At 42.2% G+C, this 13,433-nt stretch overlaps 1 protein-coding gene across 1 annotated transcript in view; it reads left to right on the top strand.

Annotated features, from left to right (window-relative positions):
* Positions 1-13,433, top strand: part of Ush2a (usherin) — a 644,634-nt gene that overhangs the window by 337,552 nt on the left and 293,649 nt on the right. Inside the window, 4 exon segments of the mRNA XM_040738771.1 lie at positions 387-438; positions 7,500-7,536; positions 12,381-12,473; positions 12,475-12,544. Coding sequence (XP_040594705.1) covers positions 387-438; positions 7,500-7,536; positions 12,381-12,473; positions 12,475-12,544 — 252 coding nt within the window.

The following is a 13,433-nucleotide window of genomic DNA, read 5'->3' as shown; positions in this document are numbered from 1 at the left end:
GGCAAAATATTCGTGATTTTATTTCTTACTCTATCTCTCGTTTTTTTGCAGAATTGTCCTTAGCATAAGGTTCCAACTAGACATATGAAAATAAAAGGGAAATTTCTACTCATCCACTATTAATTTCTTAAGGGCAAAACTCAAATGCTCGCAAATCTGTTGTGGTTTTATCTGGTACTAAAGAAATAACTGTGTATTTTCTTAAAGTTTCATTATGAAATAACTATATTCCATAATCAAATATAATTCTGTTTTCTTTCTGTTAGTGCTCAGTTTTAACAGGCGCAGTGGATTCTAGAATTCAGTGAGCCGCTTAGGGAAACTGCTTGACAGTTTGAAACGAACCTTGGTTAACTTTTATGAAACACCTCCTATCAATTTGTCAGGTAGAATTTCCCAAGCACAGCCTTTTTTAGATTCCGTCGATGCCATTTTTAGGTGAGCATAACAGTAATAAGGCACTCTTACACAGTGTGGGAGCTTCCCTCTCTCTCTCTCTCTCTTCCTTTTTAATTGAAGGATCAAGTATTCACATAGGGAGATATCTGCCACACTCAATCAGCGCCTGGACCTTGGGGGCAGCATGCAGTTGATATTCTTATTGCCAAGCCTCACTGATGACAAAACAAACAAACAGGTTGAGAGCATCAGTATTTGCCGTGCGTGCTATTTTTATGGCACATGGACACATTGTTGTTTAATTCTTACAGTAAACATAATTCTTCAGTGTAAATAGAGGTACCTTGTGTTAAATTTACATTGTATTGTATTGAATTTCCTTGCTTACATATGACAACCTATTGTGCACCTTAGGAAATACAATTTGACATGGCATGATGAAGAGGCATGAAGATATATACCCTGGTGGGTAGGCTCTATAGACAATTATGATTCAGCTTGCCTGCTAAATTAAACACCTTAAAAATTCTATCATTATGGCAACAGATGACATACTCCGAAGTGCTTTTACATTAGCCAGCCAATGAAAATTGAGTATTCATTTTTCAAGTTTTCACTGAGGAACAGAGTGCATGGAAATGGATTAAATAACTTAGTTCACTTTATGTGGACATGTGTGCACACATGTGTGTGTGTGTGTTCGTGTGTATTCACACACACACAGATACACACACAGTAACTCAGATTTGAACTGTTATCTTGCTGATTATTGCCCACAAGAGTAAGCAAGAAAAATCACAGAGAATCTGAGCAAAGCGACGGCAGCATGCTTCCTATTCCTTTCTCCCTCAGTGCCCACACTCTCTTCACTCTCCCCCAGGCCGTCAAGGCTGTTGGACAGACAGGTGTACGGCATCTGCGAGGAAGGGTGCTGTGTGTCCTATGAGGCCAGCACGTGTTAGGGCCAACACACAGCCAAGCCACCTTCAGCTCAAAGATAGTCCCTGCATCATTAAACTTTCTCTCAGGTGTGGTGTTCTCTCTGTAAAGTGGGGCAAACCTCGCTGGAACACCCACACACTTGTCCTCTCTGCAACACTCCACTCCATCTTACCCGTGTGATAACAACAGAGGAAGGGAGTGGGAACGGAGTCTCAGACTTCCTGGCTGGCTACCGTCCTGCTGGGTTCTGGATGCCAGGGCTGTATTTCTCTACCAGACTCTGTCCAGTAGCGTTTCTTGTAATGCCAGATCATCTTCCAGGTTCCAGAACCTGACGTAATCTTTCCGCTTACAGACGGAAGTGTGTTTGTTGGCCCTGCGGCTACGGTTAAGGTGGTCTGCCAGGAGTCATGATCATTACAGGGAAAGAGTGGCTTTTACCATTCCTCTCACTCCTTCGGCCTCTGCCAATGAACTCTTAGCTAAAATCACCTCAGCTGCTCATTGAAGCTGCTTATTGCTGAAAGTTGAACTAATTCTGAAATCCCATTTCATCAACCTTTAGCCCCTTTAGGAGGTGGAACAATGGGAGCCAAGGGAACACATCTCAGCAGCTTTCTTTCATCAGAGGAACAGTAAACAATAAATAAAAGTTTGCAATGTCCACTTTGTTGAACTTTGCTTTGGTCTGGTCTGTGTCGTAAGTGATGAAGGAGCCATCCAGCGGTTCTGGAGACAGACTGTTAAGTTATTCTGTGGGGCTTGCATTTTGATAACTTGCTGATGTTCCAGGGAAAGTTTTCTGCTTGTTATTATGGAATCTCTGTTAGTTATAGTCAAATAACTGCCTATGAGGCTTCGCCTCTTGATGACATAGTTTCATGTGTGAGGCGTGGCCAAGAGGTCACTTTCTCAGACAAGTTTTCTTCTTTCACCCATGCCAGATTGGTTAATTCCTGCCTCCTTGTCTGTCACCTTTGAGTTTTCCTTCAACACACTTCATATACTCTTGGGAACGCATTATCTGTCTTCTTGTTTGTATTATCATATCTCTGAAGGCAGCAATCAAGACTACTGTGCTATTCTCTGTCCTGGGCATGGAGATCAGTGCTTGCCACACAATTCCATTCATGGTTACTGAGAAACAAGATAACAGCACAAAGCAACGTGAAATCTTACAGATTTCTTAAAATGTGCTTTGTGAGGCTTCATTCCGTATTCCATTTCTTCACTCTTTCTGGGTTTGATTGAAGGAAACCTTTGACATAACCACCACCAGTGGACAGGAAAGCTGGAATTACGAACACAGAGATATCTGAGATATTGACAATCTTCTTTTAACTTGAGTTTGATTTTATATCTTACAAAGTAGTTTATTTTTCTTAGGAAAAAAATCCTGAGTCCTCCTGAGATGCAATGTTTCCATATTCCCGTTTTAGTTCCAACTGGTTGCTCCATATTCAGGAGAAAAAAATAGCTTTAACATTTGTTATCAATAAATTTTTATGTCTCACTCTTCCTCATCTCCAATGTCTTCCATCTCCATTTGATTTTATACGTGATTTTGGATTATTTTTCATGTCCCTTTGTCAGTATAATTTATGAAAAATGTCTTTGGTTCTCAGATGTTTAAGGCTCCAACCTTCCTTCAAATGATTATTTTATGTTGCCCCTTGAATATACCAAAGAGATGACAATATTGGTGGACACAGATGTCATTAGTGAGTTCATGCTTCCTGGCTTCTATGCAACAGGAACTTCCTGCACCTGCCCAGAATCACCTTCTTGAGTTACAGGTTTTGCATACCCTGTCCTTGGTGGATATCCAACTGATTCTGATGCAGCCCTATGGGAGACTCCACTGTAAGGGAGACATGGCCACCCTGAAATCCTCACCTGGGGCCACTGCTCCTAGGACCTAGCTGTGTGATGTGCTGGTTGTCTACTTTTCTGCAGCGCTTACCATCTTTCCTTACATCTGGATTAGATCTGTCTCTGTGAGTTGGAGACACATGCAGATGATGCAGGTTTTGAACCATGACATCCCACTGCCCTGATTTTGAAGCCTGGTGCTTTGTTGGTAAGATTTGGACCTCAGAGCAGACTGTGCAGAGACATAAATGCCATGAACTTCCCCAAGACTGGCTTACACAGTCCCATTCCTTGTTCTGAGAAGGAACACTGGTTTGTGTATGTTACTTGGGACAGGCAGGATCAATCACTGGTGGTGGGCAGTATGATCAGAAAGCAATTTGGAGCCTCCCTCCCTGGCTGTAGCATATACATTGTCTTGTGACACAGGAGGACACTCATGTAGCCATTATTGTGAAGTATTCTGAGATAATGTTTAAAAAACAAGATAGGTGACCATGGAAATAGGGCGTGAACAAATTTGGAATGCAGTTAACTGGTTGATAAAGTATGTGTGAGGGGGATGTCAGGAAGGGTTTAAATGACTGAAAGAAAACTTAACTTACCCAGTGTGCAAAGTGCTCCAGTCATCTTTTACTATATTAATTTTTCTTGTATATGCTGTCAGGTACAGTTTTTCTCTAGAACATATGGTAAGTCTATGTGTGTGTGTGTCTGTGTGTGTCTGTGTGTACGTGTGTATATATGTATGTCTGTGTGTATTGTGCGAGTATGTGTATATGTATATGTGTGTGTCTGTGTGTGAGTATGTGTGTGTATGTGTGTATCTCTGTGTGTATGTGTGTGTGTGTGTGCATCTGTGTGTGAATGGTGCTGTAGGAACACTTGCCCACTAAAATTAGACTGCAGCCTCACCCACTCCATGGATACTAAAATTTCTGCATAGTTGACTTAACTGTCAAAATGCTCAATTTTATCACAGTTCATCTACCTCATGCCCATCTTTGTGGAAGCCCTCCCTCAGCATGTCATAGATTCATAGATACCAGGTTTTTTGGCATGATTTCTGGGGGTTGCCTTGACAGAGTCAGGTAGACAAAAAAAAAAAGCCTAGAGGAGCTGTCGTTGAAAGAGGATAGAGAACTCAAAAGACAAGTCGGAAAACTGGTGCTAGGGAGCTGGAAAATGATGCCAATGGCAAACATTTAGGAGGTCCCTAGTGGTCCCCAAGTTTCACTAAATTAGAGGACAGATTCCTGGTTGACCACAACCACAGCTTAACTCTTCCCAAACTGATGCACTCAAACCCTTTGTGAGACAACTGATGAGTGCTTAGAGTTGACTCCTAAATCTTCTTTAAGAAGGATTAAGATGTTGAAGTTCATGCCTAAGGAATTCCAATTAGTTATATCCATAATTTACTTTTTTATAAAATATCTTACTTCCCAGAGTGTCAGATAAATGAGATAATGTGCCCAGGATCCTAACACAAAAGAAATTCTTTGTTCTGTAGTTATTTAAGAAAGGGGGAATGTTGGTTTGAGTATTTTCCACTTCTGTTTAAAATCATCCAGGGCCCCAGCTTCTCTTCAAGAGTGTCTGCAATGCACACAGGGTTTTCTGGGGGGTTGAGGTGCTAAGTGAGTGTTTTCCATAGTTTCTAACCCACTATGGTTTTTGTTGTTGCAGCTGAAGTTATCACTATGACTCTGTCTCATTCTTCTTCCCATGGTTTTCTGTTTATTTACTGGTTCTTCTCTAGCCATGCTTTCCTTGACAGAGGAGTTCATGCGTGCTTTTATTTGTTAAGTGGCATTGTAGACCTCAGTGTTCCATAACAGTGGCTACTAGGAGAGGCAGACTACCATATTTATTCTGGAGTCACAAAGGGTACATGGTGAAAAAAATAAGGATTTGTCACTCGAAGCATAGAAACTGAGGAAACTCACAGAGTTCACCGGTAAAGAGTTACCTTCAAGAAGGAAAAACAGGCTGTCAGAAGAACTGAGTAAAAGTACTAACTTATCTAAAAAAAAATTCTTAGATTCTAAAGGGATGCATTGATCAAAAGATAATTTTAATGAAAGACAAAATGGGCTAGGTATAGACAACAGAGGCCATTTTATATAAGTAATTGTCCATTTGCTGAATTGTCGATGTGTTTTGATGCTGGGGATTGAATGCAGGGCATTGTTGTGCACGCACACACTCACATGCACACACATGCGCACACATGCACGCACACACACATGCACACGCACACACACACGCACTCACACGCGCGCACACACTCACACACCTACGCACACACGCACGCACACACGCACACATACATGCGCACACCCACACACATGCACAAGAGACTGTGCCAGCAGTGCGTCAGGTCAAAGGTCAAGGCCGGTGCTTATGAACTGAGTAGGAGGCAAACTGCTGTGAGCAGTTCTGGAGGAGTAAGTCCCTCCCAGGACAGAGATACCCTAAGGAAGCCCTGGTATTGTTGCTCCACCAGTAACACTGTTGTCAGTGAATGAAGGCTGGGTCTACTCTAGGGATTATTTACCAAATCTCTCCAGTCACATACCTCAGTTTCCGGCACTGGGGAAACAGCCTTCAGTGACTTCCTTGCTACCCTTGACTTTCCTTGGCTTCTTTGGAGTCTGCTCTTGGAGCTCTTCTTCTTTAACCGTGTTTTCCGCACTCCTTTTCGGGCGTGGAGGAAGCTCCTCCTCCAAGGGTTGTGAATCATTGCTCTGCTTTAGATGCTGACTGTTTTCCTTTGCTGCCTGTAGATGTATTTGCCGTGTCCATACTCGTTACGTGCCTCCCGCATTTGAGGCGTGGCGCTTAGCTATGGAAATACACGGATGAGGGAGAGTCGTGGTTTCCTGAGGGAGCCTACAGTCTGTTGGGGGAAAACAGGCCGCTAAACACGGTGTAGTGGCACCACAGTGGGGTGAATGGCTAAAAGCTGTGATGAGCTGTGTTGGAGGCTATGGAGGCGAGCATCTGACTATGGTCATGTGGTCATGGGACCCTTAAAGTGATTCCTGGAGAGCGGACTCAGGGAGAACTTTTGAAAATTAATCTCATTTTGATAGCAGCTCTGAGTTAACACCATCAGACTTTTGTTTACCATGGTGCAATGCTAAGTAAGTTTGGGGAGTTGATATTTCTAACGAACTTGGTTATGCTGACTCTCCTGTTCCTTTTCGTGAGAACATTTTGCCTGAATAAGTAGAGTCCTTACGTTTGGTGGCCACTCCCACTTCTATTAATTTTATGAGAAACTGCATGGCTTTCCTTATAAATAGACTCTCAGTTGACCATCAAAACTGGCCTCTTAGAAGCTTCTCTAACCCAATTGTGAACGTAACGCGACAGTAAGAACAGGGTCGAGGTAATGGAGAGAAGATACAGTTAAATCACTTAGATACAAACCCTAACTCAAGTGCTAACCTGCTGTGTGGCCTTGTGCAATTCACATCAGCTTCATCCCTTGCTTTCTTCCCTTGTAAAGGAGGGGTCATACAAAGCCCTCCTGCAGGTAGGCTGTGAGGAAAGTGTTAAGAAGCAAGGCTGTGTCCGCTTAGAATAGTGACAGATAGATCCCAAGGAACGAGCAATGCCATAGCAAATGATGTTCCCTTATAGCCAAAGAATACATAAAAATACAAGTATGAAGCCGGGTGTTGGTGGCGCATGCCTTTAATCCCAGCACTCGGGAGGCAGAGGCAGATGGATCTCTGTGAGTTAGAGGCTAGTCTGGTCTACAGAGCAAGTTCCAGGACAGGCTCCAAAGCAATACAGAGAAACCCTGTCTCGAAAAACCTAAAAAATAAAAATACAAGTATGAATGTGTCCACTTGCTCTTTTTTAGGCCTGGGATGTAAATGAAAATACTTGATGTAGCCTCAAGCAAGAAGGCTTTTCCTTCTAGAGCATCTGACTCTCTCACTCCGTTGCTAAGTAGTGAGCATGGTGGTGTTCAAAGCAAAGGCTCTGTGTGCTTTGAGAAGAGGTGGCGTTTAGAGCCGAGTGGGTGTTGATCAGAACAGAATTGGTGCTCAGAGCAGGGCAGCTGATTGGTGACACCAGGAAAGCACACCTGGAGCTGCTTGCCCTCCTGGTTACTCACTGCTGCCTTGTGGCCATACTACGAGGTGGCTATTACCTTTCCAAGTGTGGTCGCAACTTATGGCTCAAATCTAGATGATGCACGAATTCACAGTTCTCCAGACTCAGCTGCTAGGCCTATGGATGTGACCCTGGGTGCTTACACACCTTAGAGTGCAAGCATGCACAGCCAAGGGTTGGGGCCCATTGGTGAGTGTGTCAGTTTGCGCCCTGAGATTTGTAAACTGCTGGGCGATGTTAGGTATCAAGGGAGAAGTAAAAGTCTGTCAATCGTGAGAGGAGATTGTTCTACTTATTAAAATTCATTTAAAAGTTGATTTTAGTTCAATGTACATTTAAGGGCTATATGTACATCTGCGGAAGGAATACATACATGTATTCATGAATAAATAAGTTGCTTTAATGGACATACCTGCGATTGTGCCTCCTTTGATGATATATGAAAGGTGCATGTTCTTATTCTTAGTGATACCCTAATAACTACATTTATGATTAAAAAGTTAAAATTGAAAACTCTAATTCAAAGGTGTGCTTAGATTGCTGTCCAACAAGCAGATTAATCAGTTAAGGGATTGAACTTACATCATCTCTTAGAATAAACTATTTTGATTTTATGAATTTGATACAGGTTTTTAAAAATGGTATTTAAAATTTTATTACTATCTGGGTTTGATGCTCACGTTTCAGAGGTCTGTAATATATTTGCTGACAATTAAAAGCAAGAAAAAATTACTCTTGGCTTTCCAACATCATTCTCCAAGTTCAGTTAATAGTGTATGCCCACCACAGACCAGTGTAGTATTATTTAGTGTAAAAATAATAATTACACCTCTTTGTATTTTTCTTGATTAAATAAATTTAACTTCTTTTTCAGAGAAATACTCATTAGTTTATAAAAATTACTCATAGGTATTTTTGGCAATGTTTGCTAATTGCCTATAATTTTAATGCACTCTGTCTTCATTGAGGAGTATATCATATAAATATTACCACAAAAACTCCAGCTCTTCAATTTAATTTGTACTCCCTTACTTTTGATCGTATCCTCTCCAACCCTGTGTGAGACTGGTTGCTTTCCAAGAAGCTAAAGCAGTATATTGCCAAGACCGAGCTTGAGTCATTATTGCTATCAAGCATTTATTGTGCAGACCCCTCTGATGGATACTAACCCTTAAAAGCAGGAATGGCAGTAGGCCAGCAGGTCTCCATTTCTCCACTCTGGGACAGAGAGAGAGAGGGAGAAGAGGGAAAAGGGAGGGATAGAGAGGGAGAGAGGGAGGGAGAGAGGGAGGGTGGGAGGAAGAGAGAATATTGAAACAAATACTCCTTTAAAAGTTTGAAAACCCTTGCACTCTTCCCCAGTGTACACTGTGAATTGTGGTTCTGGCTGCCCCAACTCATCTCTAAGATATTCTAGAAACCTTAAGCAAGGGGACACCGTTATTGATCTCTATTATGTACAGATGGCAGGCAATGTTAACCACAGCCCCTGAGAAAGGACAGGAGAACTGGGTTGTAAACTCTACTCTGCCAGGTCCCCATCCATTCTAGTCTCCACACTGCTGCGGAGCACAGAACTCTGTCCTCCACTTGGCATCTCTCTCTCTGTCTCTCTCTGTATCTCTCTGTCTCTCCACCCCTTCCCTCCCCCATCCTTCCTGCTTTCCCTCCCTCCCTCTCTCTTTCTCTCTCCCTCCCTGCCCCCTCTTTTCTCCCTCCCTCCCTCTCTCTTGTACTCAGCTCATCCCTTAATGATTTCTACATTTTAGAAAAAGAAATATGCTGGATTTTTTTACGTCTTTTGCAAATTTAATAGCATTGTTACCCATACATGCAGAAAGATACTTCCCTACTGTTCAGCATGTCATAGACAAATATGCTTCACAGCCTTAAGTGTGCCATCATAAACGTGTCACGTGGGCAAATGACCCTTAAGATGAAAATAAAATGCTGCAAATTTGGTAAAATTGGGGTTTTAAAAGTAAATCATTTGTGCATCAATTCCACATCCTTAGTGTTTTGATAGAGTAAGGATTTGATAGCTCAATGGGTTTTGTCACCGCAGTCTGACCAAAGGGAGCTATTTGGGGTGGTTAAGGCAGAATTGCTCTATTCCTATCTAGTTCCCCTGCGGTTTGTTCTGTTATTTAAAGAATGTTTTTGACGTTCAATGGGTATTTAATATAAAACAAAAATACTTTAAGGGCTGAAGACATGACTCAGAGCTGAAGAGCAATTGCTGCTCTTGCAGGACCTGTGTTTGATTCCCAACACCCTCATCAGGCAGCTCACAACTGCCTTAGACCCCAGATCCAGCAAAACCAACATTGTCTTTTGGCCTCTGTGGGCTCCTCTACTCACATGCCCACACCAGAAACACACACCAATACATAATTAAAACGAATGAAATAAATACTTAAAGAAAAATAAGCACAGGCATGGTTTTGTGAAGACGCTGGAAAACACAGGGGAAGCCGCCCTATTCCTGCTTTTTCAGGCTCCTTCGTGAGCACAATTTTTCTATGAAGCCTCAGATTTCTCAACAGTGCTTCTCTTTAAAGGGTTAGCATGAAAAATTAAATGAATTACCTACCTAAGATTTTCTTGAGTATGCTAAGAGCTTTATTAAGAATGGAAATTTTGTTGAAATGTTTGTGTTTTCACACACATTTGTTCTCAAATTTATTTTCTATTTCAAAGAAAAAAATTTAGGTCAATGCTGAGCCAACCTCTAAACCACCAAGAGCCTTTTCCATAATATTCATTTTAAGATAAGATAAATTTGTTTGGTTAAAAAAAACTCCTAGTCAGAGAAAAATGGTACAGTTGTCAGTTTTAGTGTAGAGTAAAAGTCAGAATGTTTATCCAAACACTGAAGCAAACCTAAGAAAATGTTTATCTTAAATTAACCAAGTACTTAAAGTGACTATTATAATTATCTGGAATTACCATTAATTATTTAATCTCATGAGCATCATTTTTTAGAAATCATTTTAGCCCCTTTTTGTAGCTGCATCATTATGAAACATATTGATGAATGAGGTTTTTCCAATCTGGGTTTTTATGGCTTGTTATGCATAGCTGTTTGTGACTGAAGCAAGGTTTGAGCAGAAGGCACAGATCCAAAGAACCCCAGAGCCTCTCTCTGATAAAGACAAAACATCTGCAACCTCACACTTATTAAAAAATAGCACTCAGTCTTTTCACATTTATTTTCATAATTGGAAAAATGTATTTACCTTAACAAATAAAGCCTTTACAATTGAAAACATTTGCCTGCCACAAGATCTCATGTTTGATCATCTTTTTGCAAGGAGTGGAGAGCCTGTTTGTACTTGGTAGCTAAGGTCAGAGCTGGGGACATGGTTCAGTTGGCAAAGGCCTCTCTTTAACAGCATGAGAACTTGTGTGTGAACCCCTAGAACCCACGTTTAGAAGTCCAGATGTGATGGTGTGCACTGACGACTCCAACTCTCAGAAGACAAAGACAATAGGGTGACTAGGGAGCTCCAGCAAGCAAGCCTAGCCTACTGATGAGTCCCAGGCCAGCGAGAGACGTTGACTTAAAAACAGAATGGATAGCTCTCATGGAACAGTGCCTTTAGTTGCACCCTGACATCCCACATGTGCACAGCCACGCACCTACACATACGTGTACAAACCGTGCACACACAAAGAGTAAGGTGAAAATGGCCTACATAATCAATAAGCTTTGGAAGGTCAAATATGGTCCACTGACACTTAGTCTATCGAGTCCTAGCCAGAGACTAAAAGATGATTAAAAAAAAGATTGTGAGCCCCATTCTGTATCTTACCCATGGCTGCATCTTCCTTTGGACAGCTGGCCATTGCAGTCACTTGGTTATCAGGCCATTGCTGACTCTCATCCAGGTTATGATTCATTTTTTATTTAGGGGTCCTTCTTCTTCCTCTTTTGAACAGGCAGGCTAACATCACATCAGCTTCTTGTGTGATTATTTATTGGTGAGATGCACAGTGGTCCATTTATTTCTTGATGCCATCGTGAAGCTGCCCATACCAAATGTAGCCACACTCCATGGAATCAGAGGCCGTTGATTCTGAGCTAAATGTGAGTGGACTTGACCCAGAAATGTAGATTCTGTCTGATCTTGGTAACATGTTACATGTAGAAACATTCAGGAATGTTTTGTAGTCACAGAACCAAAGAATGAATGAATGAATGCATGAATGAATGAATGAATCTGTGTGCTCACCAAACCAGTGGTGGGAACATTAGATAGGCAGGCAACAGAAAAGCCAAGGACTTTGCTATGGATCCCTGATGCTGCCTGATGCTGCCTGAGGCTTTCGGATTGGGTCCTGTAGTCTGCTCAGTGAATGCCATCGATGGTCACAAGGGTGTGTATCAGATTCAAACATGGGTGGAAAATGACTATTCAGGGTAAGGAAAGCAGATAGCCTAAGATGAGTGTGGCGCTATATTCAGTATTCCAGCACTTCAGAAACACAAGAGGCCCTCGTCAGTCATCTGGGCTCCTCAACGTAGATGCAGCTTCTTCAGGGAACGTGAGCTCAGACGGCAGAGCGGCAGAGAAAGACAGAGGCGACAGAGACAGAAGGGGGAGGGGGGAAGAAAATGAAGGAGGGGGAGTGTAGAGGCCATGGGTGACTTTTTCTCAGACTCAAGAGTCCACCCCTCCAGTCAGAAATTGGGAACTCAGGGAAACAGGCCAACTGCATCTCTCTTCATTTATCCCAACCACATAGGAATTGTCATTAAGCAATTCTGAAAAATAGTCTGTGGTTATGCGCAGCCCTGCACATAGGCTCTCCGAGAACCAATCACCATCCTCTGGAAATCACAAACCATAGTCTTGGTTGGGAATTGGAACTCTAAGCTTTCACAGCAGGAGGGAGAAAACACAAGGTGTGCTTGGATCCCAGTGACAAAACGAGGTGTTCTGTCACCATGGTTTGCCCGCAGCAAAAAGATTCTTTCAAGAAATTTGCCCAAATCAAAGTACGCACTTATTTTATTTGCAAACTCACAGGTAGAAAACTGGGCTCTAGAAGTCCCTCCTGAAGGCGTGGTCAGCGTACTTGTCAAAGCTCAGAAATCCCATGAAACTCATTTGGTGGGGGAGGGCACCTCTTCACCCTAATGGGCACTTAGCCTACTCAGTCCTCTTTGCTGGAAACTTCTTTGTAAATCAAGGTAATTTGTGTGCGATTCTTACACCTTCAGTAATATCAGAAAGCTGTTTATCTGTACCTGAATACTTGCTTTTAGCCTAATTTTCATCTCTTGGATTTTTCCTAAAAATGCAACCTATGTGGATGCATTAGAGAAGCCATGGTTAGTGTGTGGCTCCCAGAGCTGTGGGAATGGCCGGAGCTGAGGTAGAATCCAGCAATGTGTGTCTCAGCACACCATATAGATGGTTCTTTTTATGCACAAACTCAGGCCAGGTTCACGGGACAAAGGTGGCTTCATTTCGGGCATTTCAGCCCCCTCCCCCATGTGTTCAGACATCACAACACTGTTAAATAGAAGATTCCAGAAAGAAAGGGAAAGACTATGTGTACATAGTTTCTATTCTATCATATTGATACAGTTTCTCAGTTTAATTATTAGTTCTGGTTAGTTTTTAACTTTCTAACTTGTAAATTAAATATAACGATAGGTATGGGGCAAGTCAGCATACAGCTGGGGGTTGGTATAGTCTGTGGTCCCGGTCACTCTGGGGTGCTGAGCTGCCTTTACAGCAGAGGAGAGGGTCCCCTGTTTGCCCTTTCTTCGCCTAAAACACATCACAAGCCCAAAATACTGTTTGTGCGAAGACTTCAGCTTTGTTTCTGTACTCTGTCCCAGACAGGTTATTTCTGCTTATCATTTCCATAATTCTCTGCTAAACTGGTAATGCAGGTGTGGCAGCTAAGGGTTGGGCTATTGGGGTTCCTCGAATACATCATCAAACTCTGCGTTTAGTAAGTCGGGTTCTGTTAGCACAACTCATGTTGTAAGCACACCACGGAAGCATTGCATGGCGTGGCTTACAAGAAACTTTAGTTTGTATTTCTAATAACTGCTTCTTTTGTCACAA

This window comes from Mesocricetus auratus, unplaced genomic scaffold (assembly GCF_017639785.1).
Source record: "Mesocricetus auratus isolate SY011 unplaced genomic scaffold, BCM_Maur_2.0 Super-Scaffold_100676, whole genome shotgun sequence".
In the NCBI taxonomy this organism is placed as follows: Eukaryota; Metazoa; Chordata; class Mammalia; order Rodentia; family Cricetidae; genus Mesocricetus; species Mesocricetus auratus.
The sequence above is the reverse complement of the archived record's forward strand: the minus strand, read 5'-3'. Positions and strand labels throughout refer to the sequence as shown.